The sequence below is a fragment of the Panthera tigris genome, chromosome E1, assembly GCF_018350195.1.
Source record: "Panthera tigris isolate Pti1 chromosome E1, P.tigris_Pti1_mat1.1, whole genome shotgun sequence".
NCBI lineage: Eukaryota > Metazoa > Chordata > Mammalia > Carnivora > Felidae > Panthera > Panthera tigris.
Window position 1 is genome coordinate 59,065,022 of NC_056673.1, and position 23,080 is coordinate 59,088,101.

Sequence of the window (23,080 nt, forward strand, 5' to 3'; positions counted from 1 at the left end):
TCCACTACCGATGATCAGAGATGTGAACTCACGTGTGGTCGAGAGGGCAGGGGCCTGGCCTGAGGGTTTGAGGAAGGACAACAGAGACCCTGAGGGGACAGCCAACATTGTGGGAAGGTCTGGTGAGGGCAGGTCCCATGGCTGTGGGACACAGGTGAGGCAGGGGACACAAGAAAGTGGTGGGGGCGGGGGCAGAGGTCCTGTGTGAGCAGGGGGTTGGGGCCGAGGGACTGCACTGGTACCCATGCACTGGGGAGACAGGTCCTTCGGCCCCAGGGAGAGCCCAAAGGGACTGCAGAGACCGTATGGCCCTACCCTGTCTTTCTGTGCCGGGGGCCATGGGCGCCAGCTTGCCAGAGCGAGGACGGGACAGGGGACGGGGCGGGATCTAATGTGGAGAAGGATGCAGTTTAAGGTCAGACAGATCCTGCGCGTCGAGCCCCGCCCCAGACCCTCCAGGGGGTGGTCTACGCTTCTCTGCTGCCCCTTGAGGGGGCGTCAAGGGAGGGAGTTTGACAAGCGTCGGAGCAGGTCAGCCATGCAGGAGAGACAGGAGGGCTGAGCCTCTGGGGTCCTGGGTGCTGGTGGGGACAGCTGCGGGGAGCAGCTCTCGGGAGCTGCCCCGGGGCTGACAACTGCCTCGCGTCCAATATGCTACGCACAGGCCACATTCCCTCGGGGCCATCGGACCCCAGGGCTGCAGCCGACATGTCCACCCACAGCCCAACCTCCGGAGGACCACCCCCAGCCTGGGCCGCATTTCCCAGCTCCTCGTGGGTATTTAGTGACCTGGGAGGGAAGGGTCCATGGGAAGGGCCTGGGGGGAGGAATCCTGAGTTCCTGGGTTCCGAGTCCAGCCCGCACATGCGAGCTGTGTGGCTTTGAACACGGCCTCTCCGGGCCGCGATCTCTTCACCCAAAGAGTGGAGGGGTTGAACTAGTTGGTCCCTGAGGCTTTCCCGGCCCAGACATCTTCCAGGCCTTGGGCACGGCAGAGTTAGACAGGGCTGCAAATCACACAGGGAGCCCCTTGCACAGTGTGGTTTGGTGGCTGAGGAGATGGGGTGGCGAAGACTCCGGGCGCACGTGTCTTCACGTGGGGGGACAGGCCAGGGTAGGGACCTGAGCACAAGGCACAAGGAAGATAACAAATAGGGAACAAACCCCCTGACGGAGCCGTCTGAAAGCGGGGCAGTGAGCTCCCCGTCACTAGAGGTGTGCAAGCCGAGAACCGGTTCCGGCATCCGGGGGGCTGTTGGAATCACTGACTTCCAAGGCACACTCTGGCTTTGAACTCTAATCCTGTGTCCCATGCTCAGACTCCCACATCAGCCGGCTGGGCTGTGAGCCTGGCCCCTTCCCCCTGAGTGGCTGTCCTCGGCTCTAAGGCCTCCCGGCGTCATTCAGGGGTGTGCCAGGACCAGGCGCGAGGAGTGTGGAAAGTAATTTGTTTCTGATGAGAGTTAAAACACCCGAGGTTTGGGATGAGCTCTTCATGGAAACGAGAAACGGGAGAGTGACGTTATGGCAGCTGTAACCAGGCAAGGACGCGGTGGCCGGGATTGGGCACAACCCGGGGCCCGGCCACAGGGGCCACGCGTGAAGCCTGCGGGTGGACACCACCCTCCTCCTGTGCCACCAGGCAGCGGGCTCACGCGCCCCAAGCCCCGGCCCCCGAGTCCCGAACAGAGAAACACCACTGCACTGGGCAGGAGGTCTGCGGCCAAGGCGCTCTCAGCCATGACAGCAAGAAGCCAGTGGGACTCACTCCTTCTGCTAGGCCCCCGTGTGTGTGTGTGTGTGTGTGTGTGTGTGTGTGTGTGCGGGCGCGCGCTCTGGGGGTTTGGGGAGACCGATCAGCCAAGTGGACTATTTTGGTTCCCGGTCGCTTTGTCCCTCGGAAAGCTCACAAGCTCTCTGTCCGTCCACAGTCTAGCCTGGTTCGCGAGGGGCGGGGAAGAAAGTTCTTCCCAGTGCCCGGGGTTCCCGCATCACCCACTCCCTGTTACGTGACCCTGAGGATGCTTTCCACTTGAGTGCAGGGAAGGGGCCCCGGAACCCCAGAAAAGGGGAGGTAGCCAGACGTTGGCCGAGATCCAGTCAGCGGTGATGTGGCAAAGGAGAACAGAGCAGGGCTGTTTGGGAAGAACGAGTGCAGGCCGTCTGGAACCTGGCCCGGCTGTGCCGGGGGGTAGTGCGTCCGCGGGGCACAGAGCGGCGGCGCAGGGGTGAGGGGCGGAACGGGGGGTTCCTCTGCACCCCGAGCCCAGGGCGGGCCTCGCCACGCGGGGACACCGCTTCCCTCTCTCGCACCTATGAACCGGGGCGGCTCCCTCTCCACCCCCAGGCTGTGCCTGCATGTTCCTGAGGGAGAGGGGTCCCTGGGAGGCCCCCTGGGGCAGGTCGAGATGGCATATGCAGGCTTGAGAAAAGAGACACCCCAAGGAGACCACAGTCTTTCTTCACTCTTTACTGTGTAAAAATAAACTCAACAATTCATGTCGTTTCAGCAAGAAAATGAAAAAAAAAAAAAAAAAGCAATACCAGTAGAAATAGTGCATTTCCAGAATTGCTGATGGCAGGTGGCAGGTCCCACGGTTTTGACCCATTTGATACCCAAAAGGCTGCAGATCATATGAAAAATGTACAGCTTTGGTTAGCAAATAATGAAAAATTAAGGTACATCGATTTTCTTTCATATTATACAGTATGTACATTATAACAACATCAACCGTAGGGGGGTTTGCTTTTTGGATTTTTTTTTTTTTTTTTTTTTTTTTTGGCAAGTAAGACAAAATTGGGACTCTAAGTATTGGGCTTTTTTTTTTTTCCTCCTCAATGACTTGTTCCCTTTTAACAAGTTGCACTTAAGTCCACTGTGCATGGATGGGATACACTTCCCAACGTTGGTTGTGACTAAATTTACACACTGTGTTTTAAGAGATGAAACCATGGCTGTGTCAGCCACGTTGTTTTGGTTGCCATGAGATCACGAAGGATACTGTCCTCTTTGCGTTAACGTCCGTGGCCCTAGCTGCCTCCACCCCGAGTGGGACGGGTCCTCGCGTCAACAAGTCAGCTCCACGGCAAAGCGTCCGCCGTAAACGGCCAATTTCCATCCCGGTCCCCCCGACACGCCTTTGAGCACAGGTGGCCCCTGTCTGGAGCCTCCCGCCAGCCTCTCCCCTCCCCTTCACTGCCCACAAGACACCCCCTTGGTCTCAGGTCCCAGGGCTGGTGACAAAGTGATCTTTGCAGTCTTAGAAAATAAACTGGGAGTCTACAAAAGGAAAAGAAAGCATACAAAATGTATCTCTTTCTTCCAAAATACACGCTTTCGGTCCTACGTTTTGGCGGAGCCTGAAAGTGTTTTCAAGGGAGATATAGGTTGAGTGAATTTATAGGTTTGTCCTTTTCTTTCATAAAAATACTCGTTTGGTAATAAACTTTTTCTTCTACAGTAAGAGAAATAATACTGTGTTATCAAAAGCAGGAAGGCTTACGATTCAAGTGGGATCTAAGCCCCGAGGGCCCGGGGCGCCCCTGGCGGCGGCTCCCCGGCCCCGGACGCCCGGGGTTCTGTGGGACACCAGCTCAGAAGAGCAGACACTGCCTCCGCAGTGCTGGGTTTCTTCCTATTTTATAAAATGGCTTACCTGAGATAGGTGTGGGTTATTCAGTGCAAGAGGGAGCGTCGATCAGATTAAGGAGTACATGAAAACTACGTGGGATACATTTGTGCCTGTCAATCGACCTTTCTCGGGGCCAGCAAAGTGCCAAGTGTTAACACAGTGAGGGAGTCAAGGGGCTTGGCACGCGTTCCGGCTGGGGGCGGGGAGGGAGCCAGATGCCAGCCTCCGTCCCTGGCACCGTGGGTGCATCAGGGGAGGAGGGCGAGGAAGGTGAACGGGGTCAGGAGGCCAGAGGGACGTAGGCATAAGCGTCTAGGGGTATGCTCTGCCCGTCTCTAGTTAGGGCAGAGGATGGCTTGTGGTCCTAAACGGACGGCTCCCACCCCGCCCGCGGCGGGGGCAGAAGGTGGTCTGGGGTCCGGCCGATCGGCAGGGGCTGGTGGGAGGTGCTGACAGGAGAGCACCCAGCACCCTCTGGGCCTGTGCCTAAGCAACGGCTCCGAGGTGGCTGAAGTGAGGGGTGGGGCCAATCTGGTCTGGAGGGGTGATTCCAAGCTCTCGCTCTGTCCCAACCATGGGCTCTGTTTAGGCTCCTTGTCAACCTACATGTTAAAAAATACTTCTTGGTGTGTTTGGGGAGTGGGGACGGGGAGAGGGAAACGGATCCCTCCCTTGACCTCCCCCGACACCCGTGGCTTGTTTATCCGGCCGTTTTCGGTAGCTAACACGGATGGTCACAGAACAATGGGTGGCACTGGGCACACAACACAGAACCAGAAGTCCATGCAGGCAGGGGACACACATCAGACTAAAGGAGCAAGGGACACGCCACCCCAAGGAACATGCAAACGGAGAAGATCCCTGCAGATCCAGAGATGCCACGACCCGACGGGCTGGGACGAAGCGCAGGCTTCTCAGAGAAAGCCACTGTTGAGCCACGACACGCGGCGTGGCGCCTGGCCCGCACCCTCCGAACAAGAGCGACGCGCTGCGGAACGGCGACCGGGTGCTGTGGCGACACCACGGGGACACGAACACGGAGACACCAGCACAGACACACACAGACGCACGCGGTTCCCGACGCAACACGGACCTGCGTTTAAGGAGACAGGTGTCCCTGAAGGCACACCTGCACCTCCGGAAGAAATGTCTGCAACTGTGGATGAGCCAGGCAGTGCGGTAGAATTTCTAGAAAGACTCGCCAGCCTTTTGCTAATTAGACTCCTGGTGACAGAATCCAGGGTGCCCTCAAGGCGTGTGACCCCCAGATGGAACCCAGCAGGGAGCTCACCTCGCCTTGGGTATGATCTGTCTTAGTGTGCTTCTTCTCTCTCTCTCTCAACACACACACACACACACACACACACACACACACACACACACACACACACACATTTTCTCCCCGCCTCGGAAGGACTAGAAGGAAATGTGTATGGTTGCTTTTCACGGGGGAGAATAAAGTTAAAGGTCTGGACGCTGGTCGTGTCTCAGTGTCACCAGCCGGTGACACGCTGGGGGCTGCTCCAGGACCTGAGCCCTGGAAAGAAGGTTGGGGGGGGGGTTGGATTCCAGGCCCCAACGCTGGCTGGCGTGTCTGTGTCTGGCTCCCCGTGAGAGGCCTCTGGAGGCCCTGCCTCCTTGGAGGACCCGCTGAGCCAGTTTCACCTGGGCCTGGGAGAGGGGGGGGGAGGAACATGGCTGTCAAAATTAGGAGGGACCTTCTCATCGACTGGTCAGCTTCCAGGGGCAGGGGTCCTAACGGGCTGGGTCTCAATCGGGATGTGGGTTTGCCTGTCTGAAAGGTCCCCTGTTGAACTGACCCACAGACGCCTCTGGTCTCCCACGGCCAGAAACCAAGACTTCCTGCACCGTGGGAGGGACACGCCTCTCTCAGGGGCACCAGCCGGCAGCCAAAAGAGGGGGACGGATCCCAGCCTCGAAGGGTGCAAGGAGGCGGGCAGACTGGGGGCTGAGGCGCTGTCCTGGGCCAGAGCCAGCAAAGCAGCTTCCCAGGCCCAGCACCGTTGCCCTCGGATGCCAACTGCAAGCTTGTTGGCCGGGCACCGGGGGTGGGGGGGGGTGCCCGGTTCCCCGGGGCCACCCCCCCACCTCTGCCCACCCCCGGAGAGCAAGAGAGAATCCACTCCTACGACAAAAGAGAAATTCTCTGAGGGGAGGGCCCCGGCCCCGAACAAACAAACCGCCAGAAGACATTTATTTTACGGGTGGAGAACTGCGCCCCCGGAAAAGGTTTGCAAACAAAGACAAGCGCGTGTGTTGAAGAAGCCACACGGGCCACCCACGGGGGCCCGCGGGCAGCTACTAGAGTCTTCCGACCAGTCGTGAGATTCCCCCCGCAGCACACAGAACACCTCGCTCGTCCCCACAGACACACACCCGTAGACACACACGCTCTCTCACCTACGTCCACACCGCGCCCGCGGGAGCACAAGCAGGCCTGAGGCCCGGAGCGGGGCTCCTCGGGGGGGCGGGGGGGCAGCCGGACCTGCTTCCCGGGCACAAGGACAAACCAGGCTGCGTGCGAGCGCGTGCGAGGGGGAGGGCCTGAGTCGCTCCTGGGGAGAGGGAGAGAAGGAGACACAAGACGGGTCGCCACCGCACAAGCAGGGGGGAGGCAGGCGGGCCGGCTCGGCCCGAGGGGCGGGAGGCTCGGCCGCCAGGAGCCTCAGTTGATCTGGCGACAGGCTTCGAATGTCCACTTGGTGGCCCCGCCGTAGATCTCGATGTGGGACTCGGCCCAGGCGATGACGTTGCCGGAGAGGGCCTTGGTGCTGCAGGTGGCGAGGTTATATACCTCCCCGGGGGTCAGCTTGCGGTCCCAGATGTTGAAATGGGCCAGCTCGCCCACGAACGCCTGGGTGGCATCAAACCCACCACCCAGGGTGTCCTTCAGAGAAGAGCAGACGGTGAGGGTCTCTCGGGGGGGGGGAGGGGGGGGCGTCCCCAGGGGGCACGTCTCCGCGTCTCCCCCACTAGGGGCTCTCGCATCTGCCTCCCGCGCACCATTCTGTCCCGTCTCTGGGTCTCCAGCCAGACCTTGGTCCCCCTCCCATGGGGTGCCCGGGAAAAGAGACACTACTGGCCACCTCCGCTCGGGATGCAGAGCTTTTCCTGGGGGCGCCTGGACTCTGCCTCCCCCTCGGCCAGTGAGGGGGGTCGGCCGGGGCCGCGCACAACCACGGGGGCCGCTGCCGCTCTCCCTGCAGAGCCCCACGGGAGCAGAAGGCCTGGAAGGCCTGGGACCCTCCCCCGTGCCTTCCCTGCGGGTGCCCAAGGGGGAGACCAATCACTTCCAGGGAATGCATCCCGCAACCCTAAGGGCAGGCTGGCTTTCCTGTGCCAGAGACGCAGCTGCGGCCGCCCCACCGAACTTCCCCAGGAGCCCACCCAGAGCTCGCTCTCTGCCCAGTGCTGCCTAACCTGCTTCTCTTGGCTCCCTCTGGGGGTGGGGGAGCCACTCCCCTCTCCAACTCCCTCCCTGCTCGCCCCCCTCCCTTCTCTGCTTCTGGGGCTCCTTCCCCTGCAGCCAGCACCCCCTCCGCAAGGCCAGTACCTGCTCCTGGCCCAGCACCAGCACACCCTGGGGCTTGATGGGGTGATAGGGTGCCAGGTTCTCGCCATTGCCACCCTGGGTGCCGTCCTGGTAGGCTTCCCAGACCCCGTCCCGGGTGGTCCAGGTGACGCAGATGTGATGCCACTTGCCATCATTGATTACAAAGGGCAGCTTGGCCACCTGGGAAGGACGCCACACGCAACATCATGGGTACAGGGACCGGCGACCGATCGATCGTCACTGCTTACCAGTTCAACTGCTTCTCTTCTCGTCCCTACGTTGCCAGTAAACACCGTTACTGAACTCTCTCAGCCCCTGCCCCTCTGGGCCTTAGCGCCCGTCAGCCCCATCCCTCCATGGGCCTTGGAGTCACACAGGAAATGTCACGATGCGGCAAGGGGCTCCTAAGACCGGTCTGAGTGCGCAGTGTCCTCACCCCTCCTGGCCCTCCTCCCTCTTCGCTGGTCCTACAGAACCAGCCCTCGGGAAGGAGCATCCCACCGCTGGGGTCTCAGCTCACTGCTGCCATCTGGGCCTCTCCCTCCTGCCCGTGCAGCCTCTACAGAGGCTCAGACGCCAGGGGCATGGCACCATGCCTTTAAAGCTCAGGCCAGCCTGCGGCCTGGGGTTTCCCTCCCTCTCTCACATCCCGCAGGGGACAGACGGCGCAGCAGACGCAACAGACGAGGGAACCTGCCCACCCTTTAACTCGCCCAGAGAGGAACAACCCTTTCTGGTCAAGGCGTCAACAGCAGGGGCTTGGATTCCAATCCCCAGCCTGGGTTTTAGAGATTTACTGCCAATGCTGCCTCAGAGGTGTTGGAAAGCTGGCAGCTCACTCCACAGCTGTACAGGACCAGGAGGGAGACGGCTCCCTGGAGGGAAAAGGCGGGACTCTCCAGGGCGCTGCGTGCGTCTGGCCTCCTCCCAGCGGTGGGGGCTTGAGCAGGACAGATTGGGGCACCTTGACTCACCGCGGAACATCTATGGTCCTTCCCACAGGAGCAAAGCCAGCCCTGATGAGGCCAGCTGGGGGAGGAGGACCCAGGGTCTGATCTGCCCTGTGGATCTTCCCCTGCCTTCCCCGGGAAGCCTGGGTCTGAGAAAGTTCCGGCTTCACCCTCTTCCGAGTAGGGCCAGGGCGCCCCTCTCCGTTTCCCCCTGTCCTCACCCTCCACCTCCCTCAGTCCTGCCCGGTGGGCACTTCTGTTGGGACCACAGCTGCATCTGTGGCTGTGTCTCTCATGCCCACCACGCCCCCCCCCACCCCCAGCCCCGGGGACCTGCCCCAGCAGCCAGGCGGGCCTGGGGGCCTCACAGTGCCTTCCTATAAGCCCAGGTGGCCGGAGGGGGCGGGGTCGCTCTACCTTGTCGTTGATGAGGATCTCCATGGGATTGTTGCCCCACTCAATGAGAACCAGCTCGTTGGCCTGGCCAGGCACGGCGTAGGAGAAGGGGGTGCCCACCCCGGGCGCGGCGCTGGACTTAAGCCACATGCACACCGTGAAGGCATACATCTCCGGCAGGCTCTTCTTCACCTTGGCGTACATGTAGTTGGTCCGCAGTGGGAATGTGAGCTGGAATTTGTCTCCAGGACGGTTGTCCTTCTGACCTGGAAAGGACAGGATGCAGTCCCTTCAGCCGTCTGCACCTCAAAGCACTCCTCCGGGTCTGAAAATCATTCTGTGCTCCCCTCCACCCCCAACCCGAGCTCAGGAAAGCAGACACGACTGTCTCCATTCTATAGATGCTGGGGGGGGGGGGGGGCAAGTGCTTTGCCTGAGGGCACGGGGCCAGAACAAAAGAGCTGACCTAAGATCTCCGCACTCCCTGGTCTGGCTCCCACGTCCTGCCTCTGGGGAAGCCGGATGGGGGTGTGAGGGGGGACTCGGCGGGCTGCACGGTGGGCATGGCTCAGTGCACTCCTGGTAAACCGGCCCTTGATGTGTGGCCACAGAGGGAGGTCTCCTCCAGCCTGAAGGAGGCTAGCTCCCCCAGAGCAGCCCCTGCGGCCAGCCGCCCTGATTCCAGGATGCAGGCTGCTGGCGGGTGTTCACAAAGAGGCCTCTTGGATCCCCACCTGGATTCCCGCCCGAGACAGCCAGGCCCCTGGTGCCCAGGACACTCCCCTTGAGGCCAGCACATGCTGCAGTCCCTGGCCACTCATCGGACCCAATCAACCAGCTCTGAGAAGTCTGGCTATTTCCAGAATCCCATCTACCCCACAGGAGGGAAAGCGGTCCTTCTAAGGTTCTTCTGGCAACTCTGCCCGGAGTCCTGCAGAGAGGGCAGGGTACCAGGGAGTCAGGCCCCCCCCCCAAATGACTGCTTTGAGGACTATGCCATTCATTCTCCGGGAGAGCTTCCTGTGTGTGTTTCCTGAAAACTCAGGCTCCCGGCCTGATAGCCTCCCTTTCCACAACAGCCACCAGCTCCCAGCCTGCCAGTGATGTCTCGGGGAATGCTTGTCTGCCCCCCTCCCAACCCACACACACACGCTGTAGCTGTGGCCCTGGATATGGTGTGACTGACTCCAGGCAAAACATTCCAACCCAGCAGTGGGCACAGGCACCAGGCTCAGAGCCAGGAACACACACACCTGCCAGCTCCTGGGTGTGCTCCGGGGCCTGCCAGGCAGTCCAGAACTAAACCGGCCCCCAGGCCAAGAATTATTTCTAGAAGGCATCCTGCTGGGCCAGCAACCCCCCCTCCAAGTCAGGTACCAGGGAAGAGCATAGCTGGCCCCCTCAGTGCTCCCCCAACCATCCCCGGCTTGCAGTCCCCCCCCCACCTTCAAGCAGAACCAGCCCCTGGCTTCTCTAGGGGATGTTTTTCATTCCCCCCAATCTCCCCTCCTTCCCTCCCCCTCCCTCCCCCGTCCCTCCTTCCCCTGATCTGTTTTTCAGTTACATAACGTGCCTTAAGACGGCACTGTTTAAATCCATCCGGCACATTTTGCGGTCCAAGAAGGGTCACGTGGCCCTGCTCCAAGCCCAGGAACGCCCCCCCCCCCTTTTACAACCTTGTTTGATTTCTGTGACTTCAAGGCTGAGCCCAGCTCATCTGTGAGCCCTGGGGTGCAGCTGGGGCTGGCCAGAGTTGGTGACCCAGGAACCAACTGGGTCTTGCAAGATTCCAGGGCTTGGATTACTCAGAAGATAAAACCATGGGGAGGGGGCTCACCGGAAGGGGGGGACCCCGAGATCCCCATAGGACACCGGGGTGGAACGGGGGGGGGGGGCGATGAGCTGGGAGAAAACCTACTCAGGGCCCAAATCTGCTGGGAACCAGGGGACCCTTCCCCGGCCCACACCCCACTCTCTCTGCCGGGGATGGGGACCAGCTGGAGCCCGGCTTTCTTACCAGGGAGGGCTTGGGAGCACCACAACTACGGCGCAAACTTACTGAACATTAAACAAATCAGACTTGGAAAAATCCTCCCAGTGTGTGTGTGTGTGTGTGTGTGTGTGTGTGTGTGTGTGTGTGTGCGTGTGTGTGTGTGTGTGTATGGGGGTGCTGCCGGCACCAACCAATCCCTTTCTCACTCTGCTTCTGTTGCCTCCATATGTCCCCAGCCCAGGGGGCCCTGGCACCACCAGGAACATGGGCTGGAAACGCAAAACCCAGAGCAGGGACTCAGAAAGCGGGAAGGGGGCTGGAGAGGCTGAGAAGCTTTGGGCTTTTCAGCCTGGAGCTGAGCTGGGCAGGAGGCCAGGACCTGAGGCAGGGTCCCCATGGCCCAGGGAGCCTGGCAGGCAGCAGGTCGCTCCACCCCCCCCCCCCCCCACTACCTCCAGCCCCGGCACCTTTCTCCAGCTCGCTGATCCGCTGGTGCAGGGAGGTCAGGGCGCTCTCGATCTTGACTCTCTCCTCCGTGTCGTTCCTGGGGCCACCCTTTCCCTCCTCCAGAGTGTTCACCCGAGACAGCACCTGCCTCTCCAGGTCATCGATCTTGCTCTGCAGCAGATCCTTGAGGCTGTTGGTCTGGCTGGAGGAATTGAGCCGGCTGTACTGCTGCGGGGGTGCGAGGGCACGGGGAAACCACATCGTTACGCGTGGAGCGGGGACCGTGCCGGGAGGCCCGCGGCGAGGTCCCCTCGGGGCGAATGCGGGGGCGGCCTGGCGGGGAGCTCGGGCGAGTGGCCGCCGTCTGCGGGGCCCCTCAGGCTCCGCGCAGCCCCGGTGGGGCACGGGCGCCCGGCCGAGGCGGGGCCGGCGGGGGGGGGGTGGTGGATGTCGGGCCGGGTCGGGAGTGGGGGTGGGGCAGGGCAGAGGGGCGCACGAGCCGGGCGGGGGGGGGGGAGGGGGGGAAACGCGGCGCGCGCAGACCTCCAGGTTCTCCAGGCGGGTTTTGAGCGACTGCAAAGTTTGCCCGAGTTGGCTGAGCGTCTCGGCGGCCGGCGTCCGGGACAGGTCGCCCATGGTGTTCTTGCCCGAGCCCGGCTGCTTGCGGCCGCCGCCGCCGCCGCCGCCGCCGCCGGCCCGGGCCTCGCCGGTGCCCGCGTCCAGCGTGCTCTGGCTCTCGCAGCGGCCCAGCTTGGTGGTCAGCTCGCGGATGGTCTCCTTCTGGCTCAGGATGGTCTCCTTCTGCTGCAGCACGGTCTCGCGGAGCTGCAGCACGTTGCTCCGGAGCTCCTCGGCGCCGCCGGCGGCCACGGACGCGGCGCACATGTCGGCGTCCACGGGCACCGAGGTGCAGATGAAGCGCGTCGGCCCGAAATCCTGGGCCGCGCCGCCCAGGAGGCAGAGGGCGAGCAGCGCACAGGTGCGCGCGGCGCGGCCGGCCGGCATGGCTGCGGGCGCTGGGGGCTCGGCTCGGCGGGGCTCGGCGGGCGGCCCGCGCTCTGGGCGCCGCGCTGCTGGGCCGCGCAGTCCTCACCGCCGCGCTGCCCGGCCCTCACTGCCGCCCGCGCTGCGGAGCCCGCGCCTTTTATGCCGCCGCGGGAGGGGCCTCGGCGCTGCCGACGTCAGCGGGGGAGGAATCCCGCTTTAATTGTCTGCGGCCCGGCCCGCGGCGCGGCGGGGGTCTTCGGGGCGCGCGTGGGGGCCGAGCCTCCCCCGGCCTCCTCCCCCGCCCCCTCCCCCCGCCCGGCGGGTGCTGCTTCCGCGGAGGCTGGGAGAGCCCCGGGCCGGGGCGGGGAGGGGGGGGGGCCGGGGGGGGGGCGCGGCCTGGGACTATGGGATGGGCCACCTGCAAGATGTCCCCAAATTTCCGACGGGGCTGCGGGCGGGTGGGAGCCCACGGCCGGCCCGGGAGACAGGATTCGGTTCAACGCGCTTGGCGGCACAGAACACCCTGGGGGGAGGCGGGGAGGGGGGCGGCTCGGGCCGGGTCCCCAGGGACTCAGTCCGTCTGCACCCGGTGCCGAGCGAGGAGCGCCGGGAAGCGGATCCTCGCGGAGCGCCTAAGTCCAGAGAGGGGGTTTCCGGGATGTCCGTGTGGGGTTGGAAAGCCGCTCTACACCCTGGGTCTGGGGACCCGCGCTCCCGCGCCCTCCCACAGGCCCGGGGTTTGGGGGACCCGGCAACGCTGTCCTGGGGGACGGCGGCACAGCCCCCCTCCCCCACCCCCACCCCCCCGCCTCGGATGGAGCCCTAGCGGATCGGGGCTTTCCTGCCAGCGGAGCCGGCCCGATTCCGGGCAGAAGGCGCCGCCGGGGCTGGACGCTCCCTGCAGCCCCGGGGGAGGCGCCGGGCCCGCGGCGCTTCCGAGGGGGGCCGGGCGGGCGGACCCTTCCGCGCTCCCGGGGCGCCCGCCCGTCGCGGAGGCGCGCGTGCACGGCCGTGTGTGTCCGTGTGCGCGTCCGTGTGTGTCCGTGCGCGTGTTGGGCGTTCGGGACTCCGTGAGCCCCAGCTCGACCCGTTTCTCGGCCGATGGCAGGTAGGGAGGGGTCCCGGGGGCCTCGGCGGGGAGGTCGCCGGAGTGGAGCCCCACGAGACGGCACTTTACTCGGGGCCGCCTCCCTCGCCCCTCCCCCCATCTGCACCTGTTTTCCCGTCCGGGTTCGGACGCCGGGTGCGGGGCCCCGGACAAGCCCGAGCCCCTGGCGCGCCCGAGGCGCTCGGAGACAAACGCTCTCTGCAGGCCGCCGGGGTCCGAGCCCCCACTGTGCGGAGGAGGAAACTGAGGCGCCAGGACCCCGAGGGCGGGCCCCAGGTGACGGCACGCGCCCGGGCTACACCCGCGGTGGAGGCGGCCCGGCTGACGCTCCGCACACCCCCGCCCCCAGTCGGGGCGCTGCACTGGCGGTCCCCAGCAGGTCACCCCCCCCCCCGGGGACCCACCGGCAGCTGCAGGGTGCGGGCGCTGGGCCGCCGCCCCGCGGGTACGAGGAGCAGCCGGCTTTCTCGAGACCTTTTTGAGGAACCACGGTCTTCTCCGTGCCTTTCGGCCGCCGCGTCCCACCCGTGCCCCGGGCGCCCCACCGCCTGCGTTCTTTCAGAGCCTCAGCCCTGAACCCTCCCGGAGCCCGCGCGTCCTTCGGCCTCCGCTTCCCGGCGCCAGAGGGACCCCGCGGGCCGCACGCGGCGGTCCTGCGCTCCGAGCCCCGCGGCCCCGGGGGGTGTGCGGGCTTCTGGCCCCGGCGCCCAGGTCGCGGGAGGGGGCTAGCCCCCGGCGCCCCCGCGGGCCTGAGGATCTCCCCAGGCTGGAAGGCGGCTCGGGAGGAACTCCCCGCGCGGGGTCCCCGGGGGCGAGGCTGTCCCGGGCCGGGAGGGAGGGCGCCTCGCAGCGAGCGAGTGAGCGCGGGAGAAGGGCCTGGTGGGGCCCGGGGCAGTCCGCGTGGACCGAGCCGGAACCCACGTCCGGCCTCGCGTCCTGAGCCGCCGGGGTGGCCGGGCTTACGCGAGCGCAAGGTGGGGGGCCTGGGCCATCACCAGCCGGAGAGGAGACCCCGGGCACCTGGCCACCCCCGCCAGCCCTCCGAGACTGGAGTAGGGGGCCTCAGAGGGGGAGTAGGGGCTCTGGGGCAGTGTCCAGGGGCAGCGCGAGGGAGGTGTGGAGCCCCGCGGCGAGGGGACGGAGGTCTCCGGCCGGGACCCTTTGGCCGGCGACCTCTGCAGCGCTCTGTCCACCCGGAAGCGCTATGAGGGACCCCTGCACAGACAGGCCGGCCCTGCTCAGACAGGTGGGCGGAGGGCCTTCTTTCGATCTCTCTGCCTTCTTTCGATCCACTTAGCCCGACTCAAGACCTTGGGCAGGGGAGGATTCAAACCTGATCGCGTCTGCGGCTTCCTCTCCCTCCCCAGTGCTCAGAGGCATCCAAGATCCCTGGGGCCACCTGCCCAAAACCCTCACAGAAGGAGCCTCAAGATGCGTAACTAGCTGGTGGGAAGGTCCGCGGAGGCAGGGGCACCTTCCTCTGTGGACCCGCGGTCCCCCCCCCCACCCCCCTCGCCCTCGCCTGGCCAGTGTTCCACATCCCAGAACCGCGGAGGGCATCCGGGAAGTGGAAACCCTGGCGGCAGGGCCGGGAAGAGAGGCACTACCCCGATCACACGACATTCCCACCATAAGGGTGTAACAGATGTAGGTAACCCCAAAGACGTAGACAATAGTAAAATGTAAGAAAAATCATTAGAAACTGATGAGTTCTGAGTAGGCACTACCTTCATTTGCAATATAGTGTATTTAATAATAAGTTTGTGTAACTTAAATCTTAATGATGGCCCCATTTAACAATCCGCTTGCAAATCCCTGAAAACAAAGCAATGAGTGGGTGCCAGCAGCTCCGTGCACCCCTGGTGGGAAACAATGGCCGATGGCGTGGTCTCCTGGGCCTGTCCTCTCCCTGGCGCAAGGCCGTGAGCTGGTCTAGGACCTCAGCCCAGGACTACTGGGTGGACACCGAGAGGGTCCCCCGAAGATGCTGAAAACACCAGGACAGGGACACACGGCCTGTCCGGAATTCAGGTCCACCTTGCCTCTTGAAATGGCTACCCCAGAAGTGGGCAGGCTGGGGAGCAGAGGGGTGGGGTGGGCTCAGCTGGGACCCCCATCCGGGAAGAGAAGGAGGCAGGAGTCCTTGCTTCGGGACCCCAGCTCGGGGGCACAGGTCCGTGTTCTCTGGAGGACATGTGGTGGTGGTGGGGGGGGGGGGAGTGGTTGCAGGGTGAGCTGGTGTCTCAGCCAGGATGGGAAGACACTTTCCATAGGGGCTGGCATTTTAAACATGGGGGGGACACCTCCGGCAATGCTTCCAAGTTGCTTTTTGCTTCTGTGTCTGTGTTTTCAGCAGCCCCTGTGGTGCTGGCTGGGATCTGTTTCTCGATCGGTGCTCACCTGGTGACAGCTCATTGGGCACGTGCGGCTTGTGCACTTTTCTGTCTGTGGTTCCGCACCTCACGGGAGGTGGCACCCACGGGTTGTCCCTGGAGCAGAGGAGATGGGCTTCTGGCTGCCCCCAGGTGAGGGCCAGTGGGACCTTTGGTAGTCAGACCCTCAGAACAGAGCCAGGCCATGAGATCCCCCACCTTGCCCCGTGAGATGGCTCTGGGCTCCGAGGAGGGAGTGTGGGCCAGCTCGGTCAGCAGCAAGCCCCGTGGGGCGTCAGTGGACTAGCTTTCCAGACAGACTCCGCCTACCCACTCTGGTGTGACAGGGGCAGGTCCCTGCGGCCCAGCTCTGCTGGGGGACAGGCTCTACCCATGCGGTTCCTTCTCCCCTCTTCCCCACCTGCCGTAATAACCCTACCTCACAAACAAGAAGCTGTCCCTGTGCAGGGGCGCCTGGGGGGCTCGGTTGGTCAAGAGTCCGGCTCTAGATTTCGGCTCAAGCCATGATCTCACAGTTCGTGGGATCGAGCCCCGCGTCGGGCCCTGTGCTGACAGCTCAGAGCCTGCCTGGAGTTCTCTCTCTCTGTCCCTCTTTCTACCCCTCCCCTGCTGGCGTGCGTTCTCTCCCTCAGAATAAATAAACATTTAAAAAATTAAAAAAAAAAAAACTGTCCCTTTGCAAAGCCCTCTGTCCACATTCATTCAGTTGCCTGTAAGGCATGGCCAGGCTACTGTCCTCACTTGACAGATGAGGAAGCCGAGGGAGGCCCAGAGAAGCCCAGGGCCGCGCATGTCCGGTGAAGGCATTGGTGAGGGGCAAGCCCTGACTTCCACACTGCCCCCTCTCTCCCCGCCCCCCCACCCCCAAGCCCCGGGGGAGCCCTGACCAGCAAGGGAAAGAGCCCTCTGATGGATGGGACCCGGTGGCAGTGAGAGGTGTGAGGAGGGACAGAGGCCCATGTTGTCCACACCCAGTGGTGGAGGGAGATCAGGCCGGGTCCATAGAACCTGGGCTCCGGGCTTCTCACCTGCCGCCCTGGGAAGAGACGCAGCCCTTGCTTCACCACAGGGGTTCCAGATTCACATCTGTTGGGCCAATACAACCAAACTCTTAGTGGCCATGGCAGGGACTCCCCGAACATGGACAGTGGTCGTCAGCATGGGACAGCAGGGTCCCTGCTGGCCTCCAGACTCCCTCCTCCAGCTGGCGTTCCCTCTGAGCCCTTCCCTCCTCCGAGCCGCCCAGTCTGGCTGGGGACAAAGCCCTGGGTGGTCTCCCTCCCTGCCCTGCCCTGCCCTCCCCTCGGGCCCAGCACAGGGAGGGGCAGTGGTGGCCAACTGGTAGGGGCCCCAGTGAACAGGAGTTTTATAAAAGGCAGAAACGTGAGCCCTCTTCGGAAAGGTTCCCCTCACTTTTCTCCGAGCAGGAGTTTCTGGTGCCAGGCAGAATCGTGGGCATGGAGTACAGCGTAAATATTCATGAAGTTTGCTCTCAGTTCAGCAAATATTTCCAGAGCATCTACTGAGGTGCAGGCCGGGTGCCGGGCTACAGGGGACCGATACGCTGTTCTGTGTCCCAGAGAGCATTCGTCTCTCAGGCAACACAGGTATAAATGCACCCCCAGTGTGGCAGGTGAGTGCCGTGGGGACGAGAGGACCCCCCCCCCCGAGCCATGGCAGACGGGTGGGTCGGGGTTCAGCAGTCACGAGGGTCTCCTAAGGATGTGCCACCAGAGAGAGGTCTTGAGGAGTGAGTGAGGAAGGACGGGGCTAGCATAACCGGCGCTGGGGTGAAGGGGGCACCCCATGGAGGGAGGGGACACCCTTCGTCTTTGACAGTAAAGTGCGGAGCAGAGGCCGGAGGAGGTGTGGCTGGCACATGGCAGAGGGCTTGCAAGCTCGGGCTGGGACAATGGGGTGTGACTACAGTCCTAAGTGTGAGAGATCCTACCTGGGGACACCTCCGTGGGGGGCAGATTGTGGGGGAGCAGAGCCTGCCGAAGAGGCTGGCTCAGAGGCTGCTGCTGGAAGTGACAGGGAGGGGACGGCGATCATGGCAGGAGAGGCAGGAGTGGGGAGAGAAAGATCGGTTCGAGAACATTTCCAGAGATTAAGTCGTCAGGACTTGGTGGTGACCTGGGTCGAGGAGCGGAGCAGGCCTGACTCCCCACCCTTCCCTTGTGGGACGGGCGGGGGGGGGGGGGGGGAGGGTTGTTGGCCCTGGGGACAGGAAGGTCCTGAGGGAGGGAGACACCGCCCATGCACACTGGGACACATCTCCGCCAGCCAGGAGGAGATTGAGGTGATGAGGTCCAGGCACTTGTCCCAGAACCCAGCCCTTAGTGGGCTCTTCAGTGTGTCCGGGAGGGGCCTGGCACCCTCGGGATGGCTGGCGGGATGGCGGGATGGCGGGGAGATGGCCCAGGGAGGGGGTGGGAAACAGGGGAGGATGGGGAGCACCCCCCGCTCCAATATTCAAGGGACCATTCTGTAGGATTTCTGAACTCCGGGTGCTGGGCTCTCAGCAACGCATGTGGCAATGCCCAGCATCATCGTGCCCCCTGCCCCCCCTTCTGTGCCCTCTGGAAGCCAGTAAGTGTGAAGGCCGGGTCTGGGCCGGGCCCGGAGCCCCCACCCCTCCCACACCCGTGTGCGTGAACTCGGTTCGCTCCCCCAAGCCGGCAGCATCTGGCCGGGCCGCCAGCCCGACGTGTCCTTGCCCATCAAGCTCACCATCTGCCCACCGTCAGGAGAGGGCACAGGAAACATAAAATGAGGGGAGGCGTAAAGGTGTTGCGGAATACAAATGGTGTGTACCAGCAAGGGATTACAGTTCTTGCAAAGCCTGTGCCTGGAAGCCATCACTCACGCTGGGCGGGGAGAGCGTGGGCTCCTTCCCACAGGGCAGGCGCTTCCCGCTCTGGGGACCGGCTGCCACGGCCGAGGCCGGGGGCGGGGGGGGGGGGGGGCGGGGGTGGTGGGGGGCTGGGCAGAGGCCGCAGGCTGCCAGGGGCTGATGCCGAGGGCCCCTTGGGGCTGGCGGTGCCCCGAGGACTCGCCACGAATGAGCCCGTACGGCGTCCGCGTGGGACAAGGCATCTGCACGCACCTTCCTGCACATGATCCTGGAGGGAGTCTCACGGCGCACAGTAGGCGGGATTCTTGATCCTTCCTTTTTTTTACCTATTTGATCTTTTGTGTTGTTTTATTTTACTTTATTTTTATCTTATTTTATTTTACAGTTTGTGTCTTTTGAGAGACAGAGGAAGCGAGCAGGGGAGGGGCAGAGAGAGAGGGAGGGAGAGGGAGAATCCCCAGCGGGCTCCCCGCTGTCAGCATGGAGCCCGACGTGGGGCTCGAACTCAGAACCGTGAGATCATGACCTGAGCTGAAATCAAGAGTTAGAGGCTTAACCCACTGAGCCCGGGCACTGTTTTACCCATTTTAGTGCCTTGGCCGAAGCGGCACAGCTAATTCCAGTGATGCAAGGCCTGGCCCTTCTGAGTTTCCATTCACTCACTCACTCATTCATTCACTCACTCATTCATTCACTCATTCAGGGGACATCTTTCCAGTACCTACTATGCGTCACAAGGAACTCGCCCAGACGGGGGAGACCCGAGAGCTTTCCAGCTACCTTTCTTTTAAGTTGATGGCTGCGATTTTCTGGGCTTTAAGTTTCAATTTCAGGCACTTTTCTTAAAACATTGGCATCCGCTACCGGGAGCTATATCGAGATCGCTCTAGGCTGCTGTCTGGCTGGGTCTGAAGCGAGAACATTACATGACCTGTGGCTTAGCAGGGCAGGATTTCGGCTCTCTGGGCCCGTCCCCGACCCTGAGCTCCGCGTCCCCTCATGCCCCTGCCTCAGCGTCATCGTTTACCACCATTTACCCAGCACCGGGAGTGAGACAGTGAGACGTAAGGAGGTCATCAGATGGAGGCGTTTGTGGGGGGGGGAGGCGCCCCGCAGAGGCCTGGCACACTGCCAGCACGGATCAATGGTGACGGTCGTTGTTATCCTGGTGACGTTGCTGAGCTCCCGGCAGGGGCAGGACCGGCAGGACGGAGCCAGTCCAGGAAGGGTCCCTGAGCCAGGAGGGGAGCCCAGGTGATATGCGGGGAGCAGGGGGCTCTCTCTCGTTTGGGGCTACACATCCCCCCTCTTTCTTGTGCAATGCTGAGTCAGTGCCTACAGCTGTCAGATCCTGTGGGGTGTGTGGTCCCCCCTACCCTCCTGGGGATGTCATGGGGACACAGGGGGGCTCCTGGGAGAGGGGTCTCAAATGAGTGTTCCTCACACGCCCGTTGTGTGTGTGTGTGTGTGTGTGTGTGTGTGCGCGCGCGCGCGCGCCCGCACTCGTGTGGGAGGGAGGAGTAATCTTAAACTGTGCAGGTGTCTGGGAAGAAAACAAAGGAATAAAGAAATGAAGCCGTCCTAGTGGGATGATGTCTTAGGGTCAAAAGCCCTCTTTCTGGGAAGATTTTCATTTCCTGTTCCATTTCCTGCTCAGCACAGTGCTCTGGGGGACGGGGCTGAAGCAGGAAAACAGGAAGCTGCTCAGAGCCAGGCCTTCCATCGTGCCAGGCTCAGTCAGGACCAGCCCGATCGGCTGGCCGTCCCTCAGCCCGGGTCCCCACACAAGCACGGCTAAGGCCGAGCTCTGAGAGGCCCGAGGAGCTGGCCACTCTGGCTGACTGACTTCCAGCAAGGTGGGAATTGCCTAGGCAAAGAGGTATTCTCAGCGAGGAAAGGCAGCGTGTGTGCAAAGGCCCTGAGGCAGCTCTAGCAGAGAGTGGGATGAACAGAGAGGCAGATGTGGACGTCCACAGGGCCTTCTTGGTAAGTCACACTAAAGGTTTAGATGACACCGCGGTTGTGGGGAGCCACGTCAGGGTTTGGAGCACGTGACTGTTTTAGAAAGATTCTGCCGGCCATTCAGTGAAGAATAGATCTGGCTCTGGCACCAGTGGAGGCAGGGAGATCAGTCAGGTGATTGTCCTGGCTGGGGTGATGGCGGTGGAGGTGGAGAACACCCCCAAATTATGCTTTGTGTGGAATCAGTGTCCACACGTAATTCTGTGTGAATTACGAGACCGATCATATTTAGCTCCTGGCCTCTGCGGCTGCTCTGGGTGATTTGTCACGAACCCACCAGCCCCGAATCCCTCCACAGGCCTCTAGCCCCCCTTCCTCTGTCTCTTTATTCCTTAGGTGGGTCTGGGGACATTCCCAGCAGTCGTGTTTTGTGGCATTTCCCAGCCGCGGCCAGCTCTCTTGGAGGCACCTCCCACTGGACGAATGTGGAGAAGACCTGCCTGTTTGTGGCACACGGGAAGGAGCCCGGATGCTGCGGACGTGCTCCGCAGAGGCCGGCCAGGTGCAGGCTGTGCGAGACCCCCCCCTGCACCCTCTGGAGTCTTAAAACCTTACACAAGTCAACCTCTGGGGTCTCTGTTATTTCATTTATGAAAGAGGGATTTTCCTGCCTCTCGAGAAAGTACGTCGAGAGGTGAAGCATGGGCCGGTGGTGGGCCCAGAGGTGGGACTGGCATGGAGGGGGCGGGGGCATGGAGGACGGCAGCTCTGTGTTCTCACACTGCCCCGGGGCTCAGCTCCTGTGGGTCCCGGCCATTTCTCGCCCCCCCCCCACTAGTGTGCTCCCACGTCGGGTGACCCCGGGCACTCAGGGGTGGCTTCCGGGTGGCCTCTTGCAGGCCCAGCTCTCTCATGTGTGGAGGAGCTGGGCTGCCTGGTCCAGAGACATGCCCTTCAGGCCCTGGGCAGGCTGTGGGGTGCCCTGCAGAAGAGGACCCACATCTGGGCCAGAGCCAGGAGCGGCTGGGAGAGTAAGGCAGCAGGACAGAGACCTGGCCGCCAGGAAGCTCACCTTCTGATGGCCAGACTCAGGCCGCCTCACACCCTGAATCCCGGCCAGACAGACCCCCCTCAGGGGTGGCCGTCATCCCCAGCTGGGGAGCATCTTCTCGGATCCCCCCTCCCCCGCTGGAGGTGCCCAACTCTGCTCCTGCCCCTTTAAGTGAGGGGATGCCTCCGAGCAGAGCCCTGCTTCGGAGAAATTTGCTGCATTTTGCCGCAGTATCTTGCTCCTAGGTCCAAATGCTCCCCGGCGGTCTCCTCCCTCCCTCCCTCCCTCCCTCCCTCTCCCCACCCCCTCCCCTCCGCGGTCTCTCACACACGCTCCCTCTCCTTACTCTGTCGTGTTATCTCGGCTCACACTAGTATTTGGGTCTGTGAAGTCACCGCTTCCTTCCCGTGAATGCCATTTATAGCTGGCAATAATGAAAAGCGCCCGTTTTACACTCACTGGGCCCCAGCAGCACTACAGAGACACGGATCCCTTTGTTGCGAATAATTAATTCGGTTCCATATTGCATAACATCCTAAAGAGCTTTCCGGGGCAAACTCCCGCCGGCCGGACACTGTGATCTCATCAATATTGCATTGCACCAGGCCCTACTGTTATGCGGTTTCATGAAAAATTTAATTGTGGTTTAAATCTGCAGTGTTCTCTTTGAAAAGGATGGCGGAGGCTGCAAAGGGTGGGGGGCTGAGCGGGCCAGGGGGAGGGGGAACCCCGCGCCTCGGGGGAGGGAGGGGGCCTTCGGCGGCGGCGGCAGCGGGAGGCCCTCTCCGATTGGCTGCCTGCCCCCCGCCGGGGCGTCCGCTCTGGATTCGCGAGGGAGCCTACGACGGGCCATTCATAGAAAATGTTCCTCCCGAGCTCGCGTGGAGACGGCGGCTCCTGCGAGCCCAGGCCCTGGAGGAGGGCCCGGGTGCTGTGGGGGACGCCTGCACGGGAGACCCCATGCCCGGTACCCCTGCCGGTCAAGGTCAGCGCTGCCACCAGGCTCTGCACCCTGGCGGTGTGGCCTCCTGCAAGTTACTGGCCGTCTCTGAGCTCAGTCCCAGCCATGGTTCCCAGCCGGTGCCACCGTCACCCCCACGTGGCCGCGGGGCAGCCGTCCACGAGACCCCCGCTGGCAATTGCTGGTGCCGCCCTCCACCCCCGTCTAATTTCTCCCTCCGAACTCCCTCTCCAGTGGGGGTTGGGGGAGGGGGGGCCTTTTGCTCCTCCTTCCGGGGGAGGGGGAGGGGCTGGCTGGCGGAGCGGCGGATCTGGCGCGGGAGGGGGCCACACGGAAGGGGCGGAGGAGACGCTTGGGCTTGGTGACTTCCTAGCGCCGCCTGGGGCGGGTTGTGCCCCCCGCGCGTCCCCGCGGCCCGGTGATTGCGGACGGCCGGGATTTGTGCGTCCCGCTATCTTCTGACATTGTTCCAGAGTGATTAAGTTAAGCCTCCTGGGGCCGGCTGGAGAGAGAGGACAAATTGCTTTGTGAAATTGATTTGCTGCCTTAGCATTTACAGCTCGCCAGGGGTGACGCCAGTGTCAGGGGCCCTTCCTCCGTGCGTGGTGCCCTCCCCTCCCCGCCCACACGGGTCACGGCTGCGTGTCCAGGACAGAACGTCAGCACACATGTCCTTGTCCACTCGTGGTGGACACACAGCGAGTCCTCGGTGCCCTGGGCAGGGCGGAGGGCCCCCCAGAGCCCAGCCTGCAGGGTGACTAACCCCAAA

At 62.9% G+C, this 23,080-nt stretch overlaps 1 protein-coding gene across 2 annotated transcripts; it reads right to left on the reverse strand.

Annotated features, from left to right (window-relative positions):
- Positions 1–2,783: 2,783 nt before the first annotated feature.
- NPTX1 (neuronal pentraxin 1) lies at positions 2,784–12,031 on the reverse strand. 2 transcript variants are annotated; one of them, XM_042967191.1, is made up of 5 exons: positions 11,536–12,031; positions 11,013–11,217; positions 8,574–8,818; positions 7,207–7,386; positions 2,784–6,540 (listed from the first exon to the last, which is right to left on the reverse strand). In XM_042967191.1, the coding sequence occupies exons 1-5, from the start codon at positions 11,995–11,997 to the stop codon at positions 6,319–6,321; spliced, it is 1,314 nt and encodes a 437-aa protein (XP_042823125.1). In that variant the 5' UTR covers positions 11,998–12,031; the 3' UTR covers positions 2,784–6,318. The 2 variants fall into 2 exon arrangements, with proteins under 2 accessions (XP_042823125.1, XP_042823124.1); XM_042967190.1 differs by having other exon boundaries at positions 11,013–11,220.
- Positions 12,032–23,080: the final 11,049 nt, after the last annotated feature.